The sequence below is a fragment of the Pithys albifrons genome, chromosome 16 (assembly GCF_047495875.1).
Source record: "Pithys albifrons albifrons isolate INPA30051 chromosome 16, PitAlb_v1, whole genome shotgun sequence".
Taxonomy (NCBI): domain Eukaryota; kingdom Metazoa; phylum Chordata; class Aves; order Passeriformes; family Thamnophilidae; genus Pithys; species Pithys albifrons.
In genome coordinates this window covers 7,118,173-7,138,828 of record NC_092473.1, presented here as the reverse complement: position 1 = coordinate 7,138,828, position 20,656 = coordinate 7,118,173, and the positions used below count along the sequence as shown (strand labels likewise).

General features: G+C 39.7%; 1 protein-coding gene across 6 annotated transcripts in view; it reads left to right on the top strand.

Moving 5' to 3' along the window:
* MRTFB (myocardin related transcription factor B) overlaps positions 1–16,437 on the top strand; it is a 70,545-nt gene extending 54,108 nt beyond the window's left edge. For 5 of the 6 annotated variants that reach the window (XM_071570744.1, XM_071570742.1, XM_071570743.1 and 2 more), the window contains 7 exons: positions 663–816; positions 2,907–3,929; positions 5,306–5,461; positions 7,911–8,069; positions 8,345–8,482; positions 9,752–9,812; positions 11,016–16,437. In XM_071570744.1, the coding sequence (XP_071426845.1) occupies positions 663–816; positions 2,907–3,929; positions 5,306–5,461; positions 7,911–8,069; positions 8,345–8,482; positions 9,752–9,812; positions 11,016–11,554 (2,230 nt within the window). In that variant the 3' untranslated portion in view covers positions 11,555–16,437. The remainder of the gene's footprint in view (positions 1–662; positions 817–2,906; positions 3,930–5,305; positions 5,462–7,910; positions 8,070–8,344; positions 8,483–9,751; positions 9,813–11,015) is intronic. The other variant, XM_071570747.1, reaches the window with a different exon arrangement.
* Positions 16,438–20,656: the final 4,219 nt, after the last annotated feature.

The window sequence follows — 20,656 nt, the reverse complement described above, 5'->3', positions numbered from 1 at the left end:
GCGGCGTTTCTGCCTGCTTACCCACGCTTCTTATGTTCCATTTACTGACATTTCAGAAACATTTCTTCATAAATCAGCTGAACAAAATAAGAGAGCTGACTTGTGGTACCCAGTGTAAATGGTGGCATTTTTAATTTTTTTAACATTACTTTGAGATCCTTGGATAAGATTCTTCTTTTGAGTACGTCTGATACAAATGCATCATCTTCAAAGTAAACTGCCTTCCCCTCAGTCCTTACTGTGCATGAACATCGGACATGTATGGAGGGCTGATACTCAGAGTTCAATGTCATGGAGTTTTTTATTGATGCCAAACGAAAAACTAAGTAGTTGTTCTGGCTGATGATTAATTTGTATAACTTGAGTTTGCAGTCCATCATATCCTTCAGGGATACCATGACAACAATCAAAAACATGAAACATAAATTAGTATGCTTAGCTACATAGAAAATAAAATATCAGCAGACTGCTCTCCATGATGTTTTCTTGCCTGTTTTATCTTACATTTAATGGTAATGCCTTATGTTAAATACGTATTTGTAAAAAAAGTTAATACGTTCATTCCCTTGACAGACATTAGATTGAGAATCACAGCTTCTTGATTGAAAGCATAATTTAATTAGCACTGACATTATTGTCCCTCTTTTTCTTTCTACTTGCAGGCCACTGAATGACAAACAGAGCAGCAACGGGGGCGCGCCGCTGAGCGCCCTGAGCAGCAGCACGCCCAGCTCAGCCGCCAGCTCTCCGCGGCAGAGCAGCGCCGTGCCCAGCCGCAAGCCGGGGCCACTGCCCGCCAGCCTGGACGACCTGAAGGTGAGAGGTGTCCATTCCTGTGCACCACTGTAGGTCATAACCTGCAAACTGTGACTGTCAAGAATGTGCTCTGTTGTTATTGACAAAAACTTACCTTCCTCTTAACTTTAAGATAAGGTGGTCACATTTTCCATACACAACTCTCCTGAACTTAAATACTTGTTCTGATTTAGCTTCCTCACATGCAAATGTTCCAGAAATCAAACTTGGCCAAATAATTAGAAGAATTTCAGACCCATTGTATAGGTACCTCACTTTGATCCCTTGGATAAAACTATGAGGTTCACTTCATGTGATTTAAACACTGGAGCAGTAATTGCCTCATGGCAGTATCAGTGTATCAGTGCAGAGGTTTAGTTAACCAATATAAATTAAAATATGCCCTAATAAAAATGTGTTCAGAGAGGTCACTGCTAGAAAGCCAACACAGAAGTGGCACTAGTAAAAGAGAATGGAACATGAGAGATCTTATGAGAGTTCAACACATCATATGAAAACGAACACTAAATTTTGTAGAAGTTTCTTGAAGTTAGAAATAACTGTGTAACTGTTTAAACTGCACTGTGAGGTGCAGTTTAATTGAGTGTTTCTTCAGAAATACATCAGCAGGAAATCCAATTGTGAGTGACATAATAAATGAATCTGAAGCAGCTGTGGGGGTTTAAGATTCAGATCTTTCAATAGCATGAATGTGCCAAACCTGAGCAGCAGGGTAGGGACATCTAGTGGGCAGTTCATTCCTTCCTCCCTGCCTGTATTAAGGGTTGGGGTTGTGAGAGGTGGGAGTGAGGATTATTTTCGATTTGAAGGAATTAAAAAAAGAAGTTTTGGAAGATCAGACTCATGACAGTAATATATTGTCTTCAGTTAAAGCCAGTCTTTTAATAAGAAACAAGTCTATAAAACGCAATTCAACCACAGGGTTTGAAAGAAATTTTCCAGCCTTTTAAGGTAGTAACTAAAAACTTTTGAAAATATTTAATATCTGAAATGGTGCTTTGTAGTGATTAAAGCTGTTCATTTACCTATTTCTGCATAATTCAGTGGTATTCCCACTAATGTGGTAGCACTAATGTAAGCCATACTTGCGCACCTGCTGGTGGTGGTTTTACCACTGAATCAGCAAGATCAGTTCTGCTTAAGATTTCAGAAATTAATTGCTGGAAAACAGATAACTTAGAATGCACTCCCAAGTGCAGAGGATACCAGTCTGCAGGAAATAGCTGATGGTCACTGTTAGGGAGAGAGTTGCTTAACAAAAAATTGCTGTGATTTTTAGAAATGTAAATTGTATTGCTGTGACTTTTCATCATTCCCAAATCATGGAGACCTCCAGCTTAAAATTCTAGACCAGCTAAGTACTGAAACATTACTGAGGTCACTACCTTTTATTCTGTTAGAGTGAGCTCTAACATGCATACAGCCCAAACTGCTCTTAGCTCTGGTGTTTGTTCGTTGTCAACAGAAGCCATTAATTGTGACTGTTCTTTTTTAATTGCTATTTTGAAACACATAATTAATTTACACTCAACACTTTGCACTTTACTTTTTCTGTAAGCTTATTGGAAAACTGAGAACATTTTTCTATTAGAAATTAATTTTGACTCCTTATACTGTCTCTGTTTGTCAAAGAAACCCAGATGGCACATGGCTGTAATTGATTGGTTGCTAATTAGAAAGAGAGCCTTTTGTGTTTGATGTGTCTACTGAATCATCCAACTGACCTGATAAAGTTTCTTAGAAACAGATCTGTGTGTCTTGATGGTGTAACAAAGGGGTTCAGTGCTTTTATCACCAGCACTGCTTCCCAACATCTAGAGGTTTGCTTCTCAAGTTCTTAGCTCAGAACTGCAGCTTTTTGTGCATGTTTCCATTTTGAATATATATGAAAAATCACCATAAGTTTGCTACTGCTGAGGCCATGGAAGTGTGGTCATAGATCATGCAATGCTGTCAGAACCCAGAGATGCAGCAACTAGCAAATATGCTGATGAAAAATGATTTTCCTTATTAAGATGTAGTAAAATAGAATGTATATCGGTAACTTTTAATCTTTTATTATTTTATTATCATGCTTTATTTTATTTCAGGTAGCAGAGCTTAAAATGGAGTTGAAATTGAGGGGATTACCAGTGTCAGGAACAAAAACAGATCTCATTGAACGTCTGAAAACCTATCAAGATCTTAACAACAATGGGGTTGCTACCAGTACCTCTGGGACAGTAACCACTTCTCCTGGGGCCACAGGTAACAACACTGGGGAGGTGACTGTGGCATTTCCTGTTGCAACACTAAATAAACCAGTGGCTAATACAATATCCACCTTCCCTGCTGAGAAAACATCTACTGGACCTGGCAGCAAAGCAGTAAATACTGAAAACATCAGCTCTCCTTTGCCCATCTCCCCCTCTCCTTCAGAACAGTCCAATCTAAGCACAGATGACACGAGCATGGCAGATACTTTCACTGAGATGATGACCATGATGTCGCCGTCCCAGTTCTTAAGTACTTCACCACTAAGAGCAAATGAGGAGAGTCAGACTCGCAGCAGTGGAAGCATCTCAGCCATAGAGTTTGATGTAGCAGAAAAGGATCGCAAGCTTCAAGAAAAGGAAAAGCAGATTGAAGAGCTCAAAAGGAAACTGGAACAAGAGCAAAAACTTGTGGAAGTATTGAAAATGCAACTTGAGGTTGAAAAACGGGGACAGCAGCAACAGTGTCAGACTTCTGGTAACTCAGCTGCTTTGGAACAGAAGCAATTCAGTGCTGCTGTCAAAGATGAAACTGCTCCTGCTGACTGCTCGAGTACGAGTCAATCCGTACCTGTAGCCGGCCATTCCTTGGGACAGTCAGTGTACACCAGTGGCCAGAATCCAGTTGCCAAAAAGGCAGTTGTTATCAAGCAGGAGATACCCGTGGCCAAAGCTGAACCTCAGAATGCCATTTCTCAATTTTATGTTAGTCCACAGAGGCAGCCACAAACTGCAGTTGTTGCCCAACCTCAAGCTTTATTAACTACCCAAGGAACTGCACAGCTGCTCCTCCCACTCTCTATCCAGGGACCGAATTCTGCTACTGCCGTGCAACTACCAGTTGGAAATATCAAGTTGCAGGTAAGGGTGTTTCTGTTTTTCATCATGTAAAAACTTCATGGCACTGTTTTGTAATGTAGTATAAGTAGGTAAATGTGCTTGTAAGATAACTTAAAAAACAGGCTTAGCCTGTTTCTACTTGAGGGAAAAGAGTAGAAAAGCTTAAGCACCACTCTCCTTTTATCTGCTTCTAGTACTTGCTTTCTTTGCAACTTTTGTCCCCAGATACTCTTTCCTAAGAAGCAATTGTCTTACCATGTATTGCTTCCATGCACAGTTTGATTTATATCAGCATATACCACCATTTTGTTAACTCCTAATTGTGATATAGAGTTACTAATCCCAACACTTTATGTTGAGGTAACTTTTTTGCACAATGTGTGAACTTCCTTGTGTGGTGACAGCTCATTATATTTAACATGGGAATGGCACGTTGTAGAACTCCCATGGACTTAAAGAAACCTTGGTTTCACAAATATTATTTCTAGCCTGATTATAGGTAGTTTCACAGTGAATAAATACAGCATAAACCAAGATGAGTTATAAATGCAGAGGTATATGAGTAATCTGACCAAGCTGAAACAGTCTAAGCTGTTGGTCTAAGGTAGAATTCAACATATATTTTCCAGTGGCTCTGTTGGAACATAGCTAGAAAATCTTCTGCCACCCACCTGGCACTAGCCAGCAAAGTGTTCTTTCAGCTCCACCATGTCCCTGGCTTTTGTGCCTGCTGTGGGCCAAGGCTTGGTGCAGCATGTACACCATCACACATAGCAATCCTTATGAGGGATGTAAAATTCTCCTGGGGATGGGCCCCCCAGTCCACAGTGCAAGAGCTGCTCCTTGGAGTTACACACCCAGATGTCCTCCTGAATTGTTCTAAAATCCTGCTAGAATTCTGTAACAACACTGAGCAGCTTGTTCCAGTATTTTACTTCACTGATATTCCAGAAAGTTTTCCACTACCAGGTAAATTTTTCTTTTCTAAGGCTAGACACACTTCTTGCCTTTCATTGGCCATTAAAAATTACTATGATCTTCTTAAAAACAACTGTTTTCTTGCATCATCAGTTTTATTCTCTGGTTACGGAAACTCAGTTCTTACAGCCCTTTCTTACTGATTTATGCTCTCTCTGTCCCTTATTATTTTCACTGCTATCCACTGGACTCTCCGGTTTGTCTTTATCCTTCTTAAACTCTGTTAGCAAAACAATCATCACCTTTTATCTGGGAATTCACCAGTACCAATAACAGTTTTGTTTGCTATACACTGTTCTCGCTCATCCTTCCCTGAACACACGCTCTTGCTAGTCTGCATAATCTGTGCAATAGACTTTTACATGGTGTAACTTACTGTGAGATACAAATAATGCAAATATTTTATCTTCATCCTTTAGGCTCAATCACAAGCTGGAATACAGACCCCATCACAAATACCTGCTCCTCTTTCTTCCTCTGGCCTGGTCCAGACAGCACCTCAGATGCACACTCCACAGTCAAAGCAAAACCCCATCACGCAGCACACACTCGGTCAGACCCAGCAAATCAGAAAGGTTTGTGGATAGCAATAAGCATTAAGATAAGTAGTTGTGTAATCTAATTCTAGGCAGTGCTTTTAGAATCTTTTATGTCACCTGTGTTATATATAAATGATCAAGTCACCTAACATCTGTACCGTGTTTTTCTGTGGGATACAATGGGCTTGTAACTTCTCTTTCCAAAACTTTAGTCCATGCAGGACTTTATTTTTCAATTGCAAATAAATACATAAGTTTGAAGACTTTTTATCTTAATGGCATTTAGGGCATGACTTTTTACTATGCCCTTCCTCATGCTTGGCACAAGTGGTATACCAGGTATTCCAGCCAGTTTCTCTAATTTGCCATTGGCTCAAAATGAAAGGTTCTTCTAGGCGGTTCTTAAGAGAAGGTTTTTTACCTGTGTCTTCAGAGATTTATTCTTTTATAGAAGTTCCTTCTAGTTTTCTTACTTTCCTTGTTGATTCCATCCTTACTAATGAAAGAAACAATGAACTCAGATACTGAAGATGGCAATTCCAGTGAGTCAAAACCCCACCATGCCTCTTCCTGAGGAATGCAGGGTATGATTCAGAGAGAGATCCTTCTCTCCCTCTCTGTGCAAAACAATCAGCTCTGTACTGTCCCATTCCTACAGATGTTCCCCAGCACTGGAGGTACAGTTGTGAGTACCAATCCAGTCACGTCCATGTGGTGACTGATGCCAACCCATCAGCACCAATCATCACAAAAGTAAAGGCTTTCTCCTCCCATGAGCCTTTCCCGAGATGAACTCTATTAGGAACTTGGAAATCAGCTTTGGACCTTCTTTGTTTCCTTATCAGTGCTATTGACTAGAGGGCTCATATGACTGAGGACAATGAGGTTTTTCAGCCTGCCTCAAGGAACAGATAATTCAGAAACAGTTGTAATTCAAGATGAAGAGGGTAATTGCTACAGTATGTTGTGTAACTATTACAAATATTCTCAGCATTCAAAAGTTTATATTTCAGTTTACAAAAGTGCACCATGAGTCCCATGTTCTGCTGTGATTTGGAGATTGTACCTGTGCAGTGTCCTCTAATCTGCTTCTGCTCAGGCTCTTGTTCCAGATAGGAATTTATCTTAAAAGATGCCTTGCCATTCTGTAGAGAGCTGGCTATTAAAGGGGAACACAACAAAATGAGCATCAGTACTCTTCAGACAGCATGTCCAATCTGTTTAATTTTATGGACCTGAGGTTATCCTACAGAGGTCAAAACTAACATACATCTAAAAAGCAGATTTCATGTGGGTTCTCTGGGCTCTGGTGAGGGGTTAATCTTATCTGTGAATACAACAGGTCCCATAGAGAAGTTTTCCAGTCATCATGAGGCATGTGCCAGAGACAGCAACTTGCTTCCTTTGTTGCCTACAAGTTCCTTGAAATGTCTGCATGACATAACCAAGAATTGTGCCCTTCAATCTTTCCCCCTATTCAGTCAGTTGTCATGAAGACCACATAGTTCCCAGCAGAGTTTCCTCTGCACTGGGCCATGCTGGAGCTGAACATCCTGCCTATCCTGGCTGGTTTTCTCCCACATCTACTGCCCTCATTTACACAGGAAACTGGGTAGCACAACTGCATGGGGGTTTTACATCAGAACATAAAATACAGACATGATACAACAGATCAGGACACCCTTTATGCATTCAGCATTAGATCTGCCTCTTTCCACCCATGATTTAAGGTTTGTCACATTTGTCATTAACAGTATCTGGCAGTGATCCTAGATCTAAAAGAACGGCCTTCATAGCTGTGCATTCATAGCTTCTCTTCATCTCCCTTCAACTCAAAAGGATGAGAAGCTGGATACCTGCGTGGAGTTATTTACAATAAGGGCATGGACTATCAGCTGAAGAAATAAAAAGTTTGTAATACCAGTAACTAAATTTATAGTTGATACCCAAGGTCATCATTTATATCCTTTGGCCCTCCCTCAGTCCTCGTACATGTCTGTAGTTAAAAGAAATTAGAATTCTGCAGCACAAACCAATCGGTGTCCTAAAATCGGTGGCATAAGACAAGCGTGGATACACGTTCTAGTTTGTATCAGGCCAGAAATAGGTTCATGTTAGTGGCTCTCCACTAGGTGGGGAAATCATGGATCCAGGATTACACTGTTCCATAGTCTTTGGAATGTATTTTGGAAAAATTATATTATACTTTCCTCATGCTTCCTGGAAAATCACAGGAAAATATTTTTAGTTATCAGTGGATGAAAGCAAGTCATAGCACAAAGTTTCTTTCAAAGACTAATTGTCCTGGATTTACAGATCATTGCCCTGGAGGGGAAAATCAGTCCGTATAAATAACATTCGCTTAATAGGGAATTTGAGCAAGCAAGCACTTAGGAAGAAAAGTTTCTATTAATGTAATTTACCCATGTTACTAATTTTTTAAAAATACCCAACAATCTAAGACTGATCTGCTAATCTTTTACAGGTTTTTCCACCTGCCACATCAAATGCAGTATTTTCCTATCAGACTGCACCAGTTACAACACCTTCACAAACTTTTATTAATAAAACATCAAACTCTAACATTCACACTGGTGGTAATCAAGTGTCCCCTGTGCAGAATGGACCAGCTCCTCACAGTAAGGTAAGGTTAGCCCAGCAACATTCCATAAAGTTCAGTTTTATAGTATTATTCTTATATAACATGTGACTATGTACACACTGCAGTTCACACAAAGGTTTTGTACATTTTAATAATGCTTGGATGTGGATATCTGTGAGAAAGAAACTATTTCATCCCTCTGACTACCTGTGCTGATAGGCAGATTGGTGTGACAAAGTAGAGTAATCTGTAGAACTTGGCACGTCTTGAATTCACTAAAGCATGTTATTCAGTCATCATTTTGTTACTTCACACAGCCTGGCTCTCCATCTCAAGCCCAGCCCTACATTGTTCAGCAACCCCTCTTCAACAGCACAGTATCCAAGACAAAAGATCCTCCTCGTTATGAAGAGGCCATAAAACAGACCCGCAATATTCAGACACCGCACCGTGAGGTACCTTTTTTTTCCTGTTTAGTCTATTAAAAACCCAGTTTTTCTCTAGAGTTATCAAAACCATTGCTTGTTTTAGCTTTTTTTAATTTGGTGTCAAGATATTCTAACATACCCTGTTATTATTTGCCTAACTGTGTTTAACTACAGAACTCCCATTTCATTATTCTTTTATTAAAGCAAGAATTATGTGAATAAATCTTCCATCCAGTTGGTGATACATGTAATTGGAATAATATTGCTACTTAACAGTAACTAGCCTTCAGCTGACCTATTTAGAGGATGTATGGTACCCAAACCTCACACTTAAGAGAGGAAATATATTATTATTTTCCACAGTTAGTAAATTTGAGGAGAATGTGTGTGAATGTGTTTATACACACAGGCAAACATGAGCACAGGTGCTTGCTGGAATAGTCTGTATTTAGTGAGCTTGGTGAACAGTCCTACACAGTGCTTTGTCAGTTCACCTTGATAAGGGTAAATGCTCCTTCATATTGGAGGGAAATTGCACACAAAACTAATGAGTGTCCCTAACCTCATACATTTCAGAGCTGTGCCAAAAGACAAAAGCTTGTAGCAGCTTAGGGGTGGTGCTGGTTTCGTGGTGCAGACACCGAGGCAGCAGAGTGGCTGTCCAATGCCATTCCAGTGTTCCTGCCATGTCTGGGACATGCCCACAGGGAAGGCATGACTTCACTTTTTCTAGACTTGTTTTTGAAAGAATGGTTTTGTGCAGGTTTTTGTTACCTTTTGCTTAAGGTTCAGCTCTTCAGTAGATGACTGTTTAAAACAGATAAAAACTTCCTGAGAGCTTACCCTCCTTTAAAAAATAAAAGAACATAAATCTACAAATTGCAGAAAAAACACAAACATACCTAATAAAATGCATCTTACGTGATGGCTGTTCACAGACCGTCTGAGGGAAAGCAGTTCAGGGTGCACCCCCAGCATCCTGCAGTTATCACCCTGGCACAAAACAGGATTAGTAATTCTCTGATTCCTGGTTTTCTGCATCTCTAGGCTCCTTCATGAAATCTTTGTCAGGCTTTTCAGATCTTTTTCCCTATTCCTTTGTACTGAAACTGATCACAGGAATTACAAGTGTCTTTCTAAATTATTTCTCTGTTTTCTAAATTGACACTTTCATATTAAGCATTTTAATCTTGATCATAGGTTAGCACTTATGTACTTTTGAGAGCAGCTAGGAACAATCAGCTTAGGAAAATACTGCATGAAGGATAATAACCCTGTTCTTCTCCTGCACTCCAGATTTCCAGTGCACACAGTCAGCAGATGGATGATCTTTTTGATATTCTCATCAAGAGTGGAGGTAAGCTCCTTGACAACTGTGTGATGTAGAGATTTAAAACCTGGCAATAAAAACTCAGGGCTACAGTTAAACAAAGAATTCTTTCAGGGAGCAGAGTTAGAAGCTATCCAGCCTGGATGAAGCTACATTTCTGAAAGGTTGCAATAATTACCTATTAAAGAAAACATTTACCAAAACGCCGTCAATCTGCTGTGGAACTTCACTGCATGCAGGTTAGTTCAGGCAGAGCTTTGCAATGTGGATAATCTGTACAGCACTCAAATAATTAACACCTTAGGTTAGCACAGACATACTTTATCAAAATTGAAATAGTTGAGCAAGTCCATATAATGCTTATTGAAATTATACAAAAAATAGAATAAGGTAAGAGTTAAAGCATGTTGATAGTAAAATTTCATTAAATATAACCATGTCTTACCAGCTGTAAACATCAAAGGTACATTACTGGGGAAAGTGTGTATGAACCACATAGAGACATTAATTAATAACAACAGTTAAAATAAGGGAGCCGGCAGAAAGGCACTGCAATAACTAAAGTAAAAAACAAAGTAGCTTGGCAATAAAAGGAGGCTTTCAGGCATAATTAGGCTTTGTAGACTAAGAAGCCATTACAATGCTGGGAAATGTTCTGGTGCCAAGCAATTCAATTAACGTAATGTTTTGTAACTACTGTCATATCAGGATCTTGATGACAGTGGATGCCAGGGCAGAAGTGACTGATTGCAGCCTACTAGAAGATTTTAGCCACACTCTAAACATCAGAGTATTTTTGATTTTTCAAAGCAAATTGCAGAGTCAGCTGAAAAAAATGTGAGTAGACAGTGACAGACTGAGATAAGTGACCTGTGCAGTGAACAACTCAAGCTAAATTAAAAAATGTTTTCAGTGCTTTTATTAAAATATTGTACGGGTGGTTCAAAGAAGTTCTGCCTCTGGAACAGGGAATGCAGGAAACATTGGTGTGCTTACTTCTATATTTACTTCGAGTGTTAGTTACTAAACCTGTTAGACCTTAAATTGCTCCACACTTGCAAAGTTGCCGTAAAAAGGTAAATAATTCCTGATCATCTTTATGAAAAAATGACGTAAAAAATGTCGACGCATCCCAGAGTTGGCAAAGAAGGAGAGAAAGTTGTGAGCATGAGAATATTATGTCATTATCATTTCTGAATTCAACAGTGGTTTGGGTTTTTTTTATTGCAGAGATTTCCCTTCCAATAAAGGAAGAGCCATCTCCCATATCTAAAATGAGACCCGTAACAGCCAACATCACTACGATGCCAGTGAACACAGTGATATCCCGCCCACCTCCACAGATCCAAATGGCCCCTCCTCCGGTGTCCCTAGAACCAGCCACCAGTTTGTCTATAAGTTTGGAAAACCAACTAGAAGCCTTCTTGGATGGAACTTTACCATCAGGTAATGAAATTCCTCAACTGACAGGCAGTAATGAGGACAGAGAGTCATTTTCTTTAATTGAAGACCTCCAGAATGATCTGCTTAATCACTCAAGCATTTTAGATCACTCTCATTCACCCATGGAAACATCTGACCCACAGTTTACCACTAATAATTCTTGTCTGTCTCTTGACCTTCCTGATACAAATTTGGACAATATGGAATGGCTAGACATTACAATGCCAAGCTCCTCATCTGGACTCACCCCTCTCAGTTCTGCTGCCCCGAGCGTGTTTTCCACTGACTTTCTAGATCCACAAGATCTACAGTTGCACTGGGATTAAGCTGTAGCCAATGAGAACAAGACCTGCAAGTCTCTTTACAGCAGAGGTCCATTATCATACCATCCTGATTGCAGTTAAGATACATTAAGACAGTAATGTTTGGAAGAACAAATGCTTGAAGCTAATTCCTTATTGATTTTCAAGTTTACAACAGTGAATTACTTTACGTGCCCACCAGTCCCCAGCTGAGGGCCCTCTGAACGCTGCACTGCACGAGGCAGGAAGGATGATTGGACTTACTCCTTAAAAGCACCCCAAGGGAAACGCATCACAAATATTTAAGAAGTTATGTCTCTGAATTTGTAATCTTAAATGAGCAACACAACATGGCTAAACTTATAGTGAGATGTCAACTGTCTGTATTGACACAGTGAGCAAATGTCTGGGGGAGGGGGAGGAATCACTGCACTTCATTGTTCCTGTGGACAGCCTGAGCCAGGTTGGGAATTCATTGTGAGGGCAAAGGCAAGTAGAAGCACTGGCTGGTTCAGTGAAATTTCATGTATCTAGTCTCTTAATTTGTTCAAGTTGTTTTTATATTTTGGTTTTGTGGTTTTTAAAACACTTCCCCCATTCTTTAATCATGAGGGAGGAATTTAACTGCATCCAAAGGGATATTAAGTGTAACTGCAAGAAATCCACTGTAGCTAAGCCAGGTAATATTGAGAACACTGAATTTTCTATAGCAATGCTCTGGATTTAATAGATAGGTTTTAATGTGTATATCAGACAGGTATTTGTATACTCTTTTAACATTATATAGTTTATTTTTGTGAACAGAGGGGAACACGGTGGTCTTCAAACAAGAGATTACTGTAATGGATATAAATATCCTACTTTGCTTGGTGTTTGAGGATATTTGTTAGATCATTGAATCCAGTATCCCAGCATATTAGAACACTTGGAGGAAGTAGAAAAGTTTAATTAATGCTTTTGTACACTATGATCCTGCAAGCATCTATGCAAGAACAGCCCCAATGCCCTCAGTAAAAGATGTTTGTAGGATGAGATCAAGTTGCAGGGGACAGTACTGACAGGACAACCATCATTTTTAATGAATACTTTATCTGTTGAACAGCTTTGTCTACCACTACATGACATCAGGGAAGCCAACAGAGAAGCTGCTCAGTGAGAATCCTGAGAGTATTAGGATGTACTGTTTTGTGATAAGAAGGCATATTTCATACCTGAAACAGATAATAGCAAAAATTAAGCTCTTACCTCACAGCACAGCACATGAAAATATTATTTTTTTAAAGCCCTCAGTTGTTGTCTTCAGAGTCTATTATGAAAGCAGTTAGAAAAACAAGCAAAAAATGCACATAGAGTGACTATACTTTGACATTCTATGGTTGTCTCTCAGGTAATAGCTGTTAACTGTTGCCATAGATGATGGAGGCTGATAATCAAACATAAAATGGGAATTATTTCTTACGAGGGTATTCCTAAATTAAGATTAAAGGAAACAGTCCCCTATTTCCTGAAATAGGGACACATGATATGTTTTCTAGTCTGAAAACTGATCTCATTGCATGGTTCTTTCTTCCCCACTAACTTCAAAAATAAAGTTTTGTAGGAATGAATGAAAAAATGCCCTGAAGCATTGGCTTATGTCTTAGAACAGTCATAGGTATGTATCAAAGAGATACTGCAAACAGAAAGTAGCTGGTAACTGTTTAACAACCTTTACTGCATTAAAAAAACACAATCATGTTAACACTAAACAAAATCCTTTTGTCAGAAAATGCTGTGGAATTAACTGCAAATTTTTATCTCCAGATATAATGCAGTCTGGTTTACTCCTACAGAATTCCATTGGCTTCACGTACAATAGTGGATTATGTCGTTGGTTCAGGGTTTAAACTCCTATCAGGTGTTTGCATCATATCAGTTACAGCACTTTAAATCATTCTATCTCTTCACTAGTTTTACTGGCCAGGATGTACTTTAATATGAAACTAAGTACAGCAAAACGACCTATGGAGATTTTAATTACACAAAATTGAAAGATGTGTTTCCTTTATTCCTTCTTGCTGTGCCTACAGTACTCGAGTACAATATTACATGTGGACTGTCTGCCTTAAGTTAGCTGTGATGGTTTGGACTCTTCAGTAGCATTGAACACTTACATTCAACTTTTTGCATTCCTTTTTATCACACTATCTTGGGAGCTAAAACTCTGAGAATAAGAAGTGCCCTCAGCTGTTACAGGAATTAAGGACTCTTGGTCTGATATGAACAACTCTGAATGAAATTTAGTGTTCTGCAGTACTGTCGGTTTATTCTGTGTGATACACCAGGTATCATACCACATATGTGTGGTTAGAGTTATCCCTTTTTGACCCTGCCTTCTGGTTAAATAACAGGCAAGTAAATTAATTTTTAGAGGACAAATTAACCTAGAACAACTGTACTGTCATTTTTGATGTGCATGTAAATACAGCTTGAAACTGGCAGAGTCATCTTGCTACAAAACTATCGTTATTGGCAGTGTAGGATGTTAACTAACCCATAGGAATCTGTGTGCAGAAATAAACCCCAACAGTTGAGATGTCTTGTTATCAGCACAGTATAGCTTTCTACTCTATACATCTATTTGAAAAAAAAAAAGTTAAAAAATTAAGGGATCATTTTAGTTTCTGAAATACAAGTATTCTAGTGTAGGGAATGTGTGATTACTTTTTTGTACATTTCAGAATTGTGTATTAAACCTTATATAAAATGGTTTGCTTTAGACTTTGTTCTGAAATGTGATATGTTTGCCATAGTTGTATATGCCTGTTTATGGCAGAAATAGGTTTTGCTTAGACTTTTGTGTGTGCATGTTTTACATGAAAATTTTTGTAGCACAAGAACAATACATCTTAGAAATTTAATTATGGCTGTGCAGTTTAACTGTACAGAACTGAATATTTCTCATTAAGAGAACAGTTGCAAAGGAATGCACTGGCACTAAATTTGCCATTGAATGGCTGCAGTATACTCACAGAATGCATTCTATCAAATGTGGTGGTAGTAGGTCCTTCAAAGTAATTAGAATACCATTTTATCAGTGTGAAAATCAAAAGCTGGTGCTTACACTTCAAGACAGAGCGCTCAGACATGTTTTACAAGGCTGGTGTTAATCAAGAGGAGTCTCACCCTGCATTCAGTATAGAAATGGTATTTGTTACGCACTCCTAGTGCCATTCAGCATCAGTTACAGCAAGGAGGTTTACAGACAAAACTCTGTTTAACATTATAAATAGTTTAAAAAGCATTGTCATAAATATAGCAGTTCTTTCTGAGAATAGAATTTATTTATGGCAGTTTTTCCCTACAGAAATTTCAAGTGTAATCCAGCAATGTGGGCTTGCAAAATCAGACCTTTAACAAGCTGAGGCCACAGCTCTTAGAAGTAATCACTGCTTAATACTGACATTTCTTTCCCAGGTATTTCTACATTCACCAACAGGAGTCGTGTTCAGGGAGGGTGGTGATCAAAACAGAGGTGTCAATATTAAGCTTTTCTGTTACATAATCTCAAACATCCGATGCCTCACAAGTGTAGGCACCATAATTGGAAACCAAGCACAAGCTGCTGAACTATTTTCAAGACAGAGAAAATGCAATCACAGAATACATTTAACTGGAAGGGCATTATGTAATCAAAACACAGTGAAGCTCACCGATGTAAACACTTATTATTTGGATGGCATCTTAACTGTATTATAAATTTAAAGCAAACTCTATTAAAACTGGAAAAAAAACCCTCTTCCACTTATCTCTAGTAAATGTTCTGTTGAAACTCTTTATACTGTGGTCTATTAAATCGCCTTTTGATGACCTCTAGACCACACTACAGGTGGTGTTTTATGTGAGATACGTGGAATTGAGTTGCATATAGTATATACATGGCCAATAAAGAGCAGCCATTAACACCTGAAGTAATCTCAAATATTCCTTTTATACCAGTTTGTTAGGAATAATGTGCAAAAAAGAGACACCTACATCGTTCTGTAGTGTCCAGTACTGAATATAAAGGCTTTTTAAGTTAAAAGTGCATAAATGTATTTGTAGAAATCTAGCCAAAAAAAGAAGAGCCATTCTAGCTATGAGAGCAAATTCTCAAATAAAAGCAGGGAATGGTTAATAACTATATAATCACCTTATTTTTATAAAAATACAGCTCAGATATTCAAAAGACAGCCTAAAATAAATTATAATACTATGAAATTTAAATAGGAACCAAAGCATTGCCATTTCTATTGCCAAAGGAGGCACTTTGTACTTTGAAGCATAGGAAATTAAACTCCCAGAAGTGTTATCCATACTTTTTTAAAATCAAGGATGTAGATACTTTCAAAGCTGTTTTTGATGTTTAAGAGTACAGATTTGTTTTTGTTGTTTGAGAAATTTGTAGTAAGTAATAGCACAGGCTTTTTTCCAGGTAGGATTTCCTTCACAGTACTGCTTGCAGTAGAAATAACGCTAACCCCAGGAGGTGTTCCTCTTCTTTTTTTCACATATTTTCTTAATTATGTCTTAGCATCTCATTTTGTGAAAAGAAGACGACAGACACCTGTCTCTGGGGCCCTCTTCATTTAAGCACTACTTTACTAAATGCAAATTATGGCAATCAGGGCGTCAGTTTATGTATTGCCTTTCTATAAGAAACCATGATGCCTTTGTATTTGCTGTTTGCACCCCTGAATCAATTCCATACGTTTGAATGCCATATGTTTTGCACATTGTACTGTATATATGTAATGCATACTGTATTTTTATATGTGTACTACATTTATCAAATATTTTGTACATAGTGGCAATATTGTAGCTACTGAGGAAATGTTTGATATTTCAGCATTTTTGCTAAGTGTCTCAAATAAAAAAGGAAAACTGTGTTCATTTGTCTGTGGTTACTTAAAAGTGAAAAATACCATTAATAATAATCAACAAAAATTCTGGCTTTTTTCAGTCTGAATTATTTGGTCTGTGTTCTAAGTACCTTTCTCACAAAAAGCAAGAATGAAATCTGCACTTAGACAAACTCCAAAAAAATGATTTGTTTTCAAAATCAGATCCAAAATCTGTAAGACTAGAGATTTTCTGAACTCTCACAATTTATGTTTGGACTTTATTTTTTTAAGCAATACTATTATCTAGAGTCACAGAATGGCCTGGGTTGGAAGGGAACTTAAAGCTCCTGTGGTTCCAAGCCCCGTGCAGTGGGCAGGGACACCTTCAACTAGACAGAGTTGCTCAGAGCTCCACCCAACAACTTCTCTGGGCAACTCATTCCAGCATCTCACCACCCTCACAGTAAAGAACTTCCTCCTACTATCTAATCTAAAACCTACTGTCTTTCAGTTTGAATCCATATGAGCTTTTGTATTGCACTTTAATTCACTACCTTCCTGAATTCTTCCAAGGTTTCCAAGATGTGCTGGTTTGTGGGATTTTATACCTGCAATTTGCATCCTGCTCAGTTTGTGTTCCAGAACACCCCCCTGCATTTCCTCAGGAGAATGAGCTATGGGCTGTTTGCACAAGCTGCTGCTTATGATGAAGCTGCTTCATTTCAATATTTACTGTTACACGTGCCCCTGTGAAGGCAGTCCCTGTATGAGATCACCCACCCTTTCCTCACTAGAGCCTGTCCCACACTGGTGATGTCGGAACTCAGCACATATTAAAAACCCCATACAGTAATAGGCAGTAAGTAAAACTGAACAAATTAAAAATTACTAATATGCCCTGTAAATTTCATAAAATACCTTTTCTCTATTAATTTTAACCATTGTAAAAGTTTGCAGGCTTTACATGTCACACACTTACCTTCAGCCATCACACAAGTGTGGCACTTTGGACTACACATTTGTGCATCACAGAAATTACAGCTGGAGTATCTCATACAGAAAACACTTGTTTTGGAGCCAGCTGGCAATCTGGGGGTCTGATTGTTTTACAGTGACAAAGAAATACAAACACATAACCCTCCCTCACCAACTGTTCGTATCAGTATTATGATGTAAACACAAGAAGGCCTGAGGAAACTTGAGATTATGCTGACTGTACTTTTTCCACACGCTAAACCCTGGTTGTCAATGAAACCTCAGTTTATTAAAACATGTTCTACAGATGGCCATCATCACACTTGTCTTTACTTTGTCCCACATTAAATACTGTTCACCCCTGGATGGTTGTGTATTCCACAAATGTGGCTTGAGTGCTGCATTAGAATATCCTGTCCCAAGTCAGAGATGTTTCTTTCTACTGACCTTTCTAATGCAAAATCAAAGTAACAAGTTAGAGCATCTCACACCCAACAGCTAGGATTTGGGGTTTTTTTTCTTTAAATGTTTATCCATAAATGTAACAAGTAACTCTAAGAAATGCTTCCCTCCATATAAAAAAGTACCTGAAGATGAGTCTCCAGTGTTCTCCACAGGAAAAGGACTACAAGGCCACTCCACCATAACACTGCGTCCTTCCTGAACCCCTCCAGGACAACTGCTGTGGATTAAAAGTTAAAATAGTGATCAGGAACGTTCTTTCTTAAAGCCAGGACAAAGTCTTAAACTGAAGTAATTGCTAATTGAGGAGCATTCCAGCTATCCCATAGCAAATCTTTATAAACTCAGCTGCACCAAATCTACATAAATATTGTTCCCCTCTATCCCCTCAGAGGAGCTGGGGGATGTATCAAAAGCCCTGAGTTTGTAGATGAAAACACACACCAAAGACTCTCCTAAGCAACACCTCCATCTCATATGAGTGAGGCTTAGGGGAGGAAGGAAGGAAGAAACCCCTGTGATTATTTTCTCCTTCCAATAAAATCTCTGATGTTACCTTTTCAGCAATGGAGCCCTGTAAAGACTTTCCTTTAGGAAAGCCATGTGGTGTTTAAACAAAGCTTGACTCAGAGGAGAACACTGCACGAGGAGGATCCAGCATAAAGAGGAAGGGCTTTCACATGGAGCTCAAACAAGGCTAATGCCCAGCATAAAAGACACTTCTGAACCAAAGTATCCAGACAGCAAAGGTCAATTACACGTTTTAAAATCAAACTTACATTTTTAGTTATAAAAACTATTGTTGTGATAAATCAGCTCACCATTAAATAGCACTTTGCTTAGACAGATAGAAACAATTTTTCTGGACACACTAAGGAACTTAGCAGACAATTTTTTTAAACCAATATTTCCTCTTAATCTACTCAGAGAATGTCCTTCTGATTTCAAATTGAAGTTTCCATCTCCCCATACAGTTAAGGAAGAATCAATAGAAATTGATTTACCATTAGATACTATTTCTGATGCCAACCTAATACATTTATTAAAAATGTAGTGTATTCAAAAAGCAAAAATTCATATGAATTCCACAAACAATTCAAACAGTCCCCTTTGTTTCTCCCACCACAGAGTTACCTTTCAGCTCCCAAAGATGCAAAAACATGAATAAATCAAACACAGATGATGAGAGCTGCACAGGAATCAGGTGATGGCAAGTTACAGCTGGCAACTGTGGCACATAAAAGAGCATATTTTGTAATAAACTAGTAGGGCAGAAACGGAATGATAACAAGCATGAAATTATAACAAGCAAACACTGACTAAACTGGACTCCTTCCTGCTGCCAGCTTGGGAACACTAGGAGTGACTCCTTCAGCCAGCTGAGGTAAGTGGCCCTCGAGGTCACTCCTTTCAGACACCCTTCACTGCAGGTGAAGTCAATTCAAATTGCCCTGTTTGCTCAAACACAGGGAGGCACAGAATTATCACAGAGAGACTGACAAATGATAACTTCTAAAGAAATAAAGTTTTTCAAACAGTCAAGCCATGAGGCACGAGTTTCCCTGATGAGAGTTCAAAGAACAGCCCAAAAGGATACAAAAGCATTTCCCTGCTAATTAAAGGGTGCTTCAACTAGATGACCTCTGAAGGTCTCTTCCAAACCGAAGTATTCTGGTCCTGTATCAATTTTTTCATGTATCTGCATTACAGCACCACCACATTGGTACCTCTGAACTCAGCCATCACAAAGGTGTACCTGCAATAAGTTCATGTGCTTCTTCCACAAAAAGCCCCAGACTAAAACGGATACAAAACCTGGGTGTCCAGCAGGAGTCTCATGGAGATTTTAAAGGGAACGCCATTAAATTAACATTATAAAATAAAATAACAACAAAAAAAAAAAACAACCAAAACCAAAACCCCCAACCAAACAAAAAAAACCCCAACAAAAAAACCCAAAACCCCCACAAAATCCAAAACTGAAACCAAACCCAAACCCAAACTCAAACCTCCAACCCATTTAATGAAGACTAAAAGCTTTGCTTTCAGGTCACACCTGTAAAAAGCTAGGAGACCAAATCTGGGCGGAAAAATGTATTTTAGTATCTTTTCTGAGTTTCACAACACTAAGTTTTTTTGAGGGGACAGCTACCAGGCACTGAGTGAGTTTGATTTAGTCTTTACCATTTAATTATCCCGACGTTTTGCATTTCTGCTTCTCTTCTCGCTGGAGAAAAGGTTTCATCCCGCTCTGCTCTCCCTCAGCCGCTTCGCCGGCCCCGGTACCGCTTGGGGCCACTCCGGTACCACCCTCGGTACCGCCCCCATAGCCCCGGTACCGCCCTCATGGCTCCGGTACCGCCCGGGGCCATCCCCGGTACCACCCCCGGTATCGCCCCCACAGCCCCGGTACCGCCAGCGGTCATCCGCGGCACCATCCCCAGTACCGCCCTCACAGCCCCGGTACCGCCCCGGGCCATCCCCAGTACCGCCCTCATGGCTCCGGTACCGCCCGGGGCCATCCCCGGTACCACCCCCACAGCCCCGGTGCCGCCTGGGGCTATCCCCGCTACCATCTCCGGTACCGCCCTCATGGCTCTGGTACCGCCCTGGGCCATCGCCAGTACCGCCGTCATAGCTCCGGTACCGCCCTCACAGCCCCGGTACCGCCCTCATGGCTCCGGTACCGCCCTCACGGCCCCGAGGTCGGCGCGGCTGAGGGCGGGACCCTCACGGATGATCCCGCAGTTCCAGGGGCAGCGACAGGGACACGGGGGGACACACGGGGACACACAAGGGACGCGCCGCTCCCACGGCCAGCCCATCC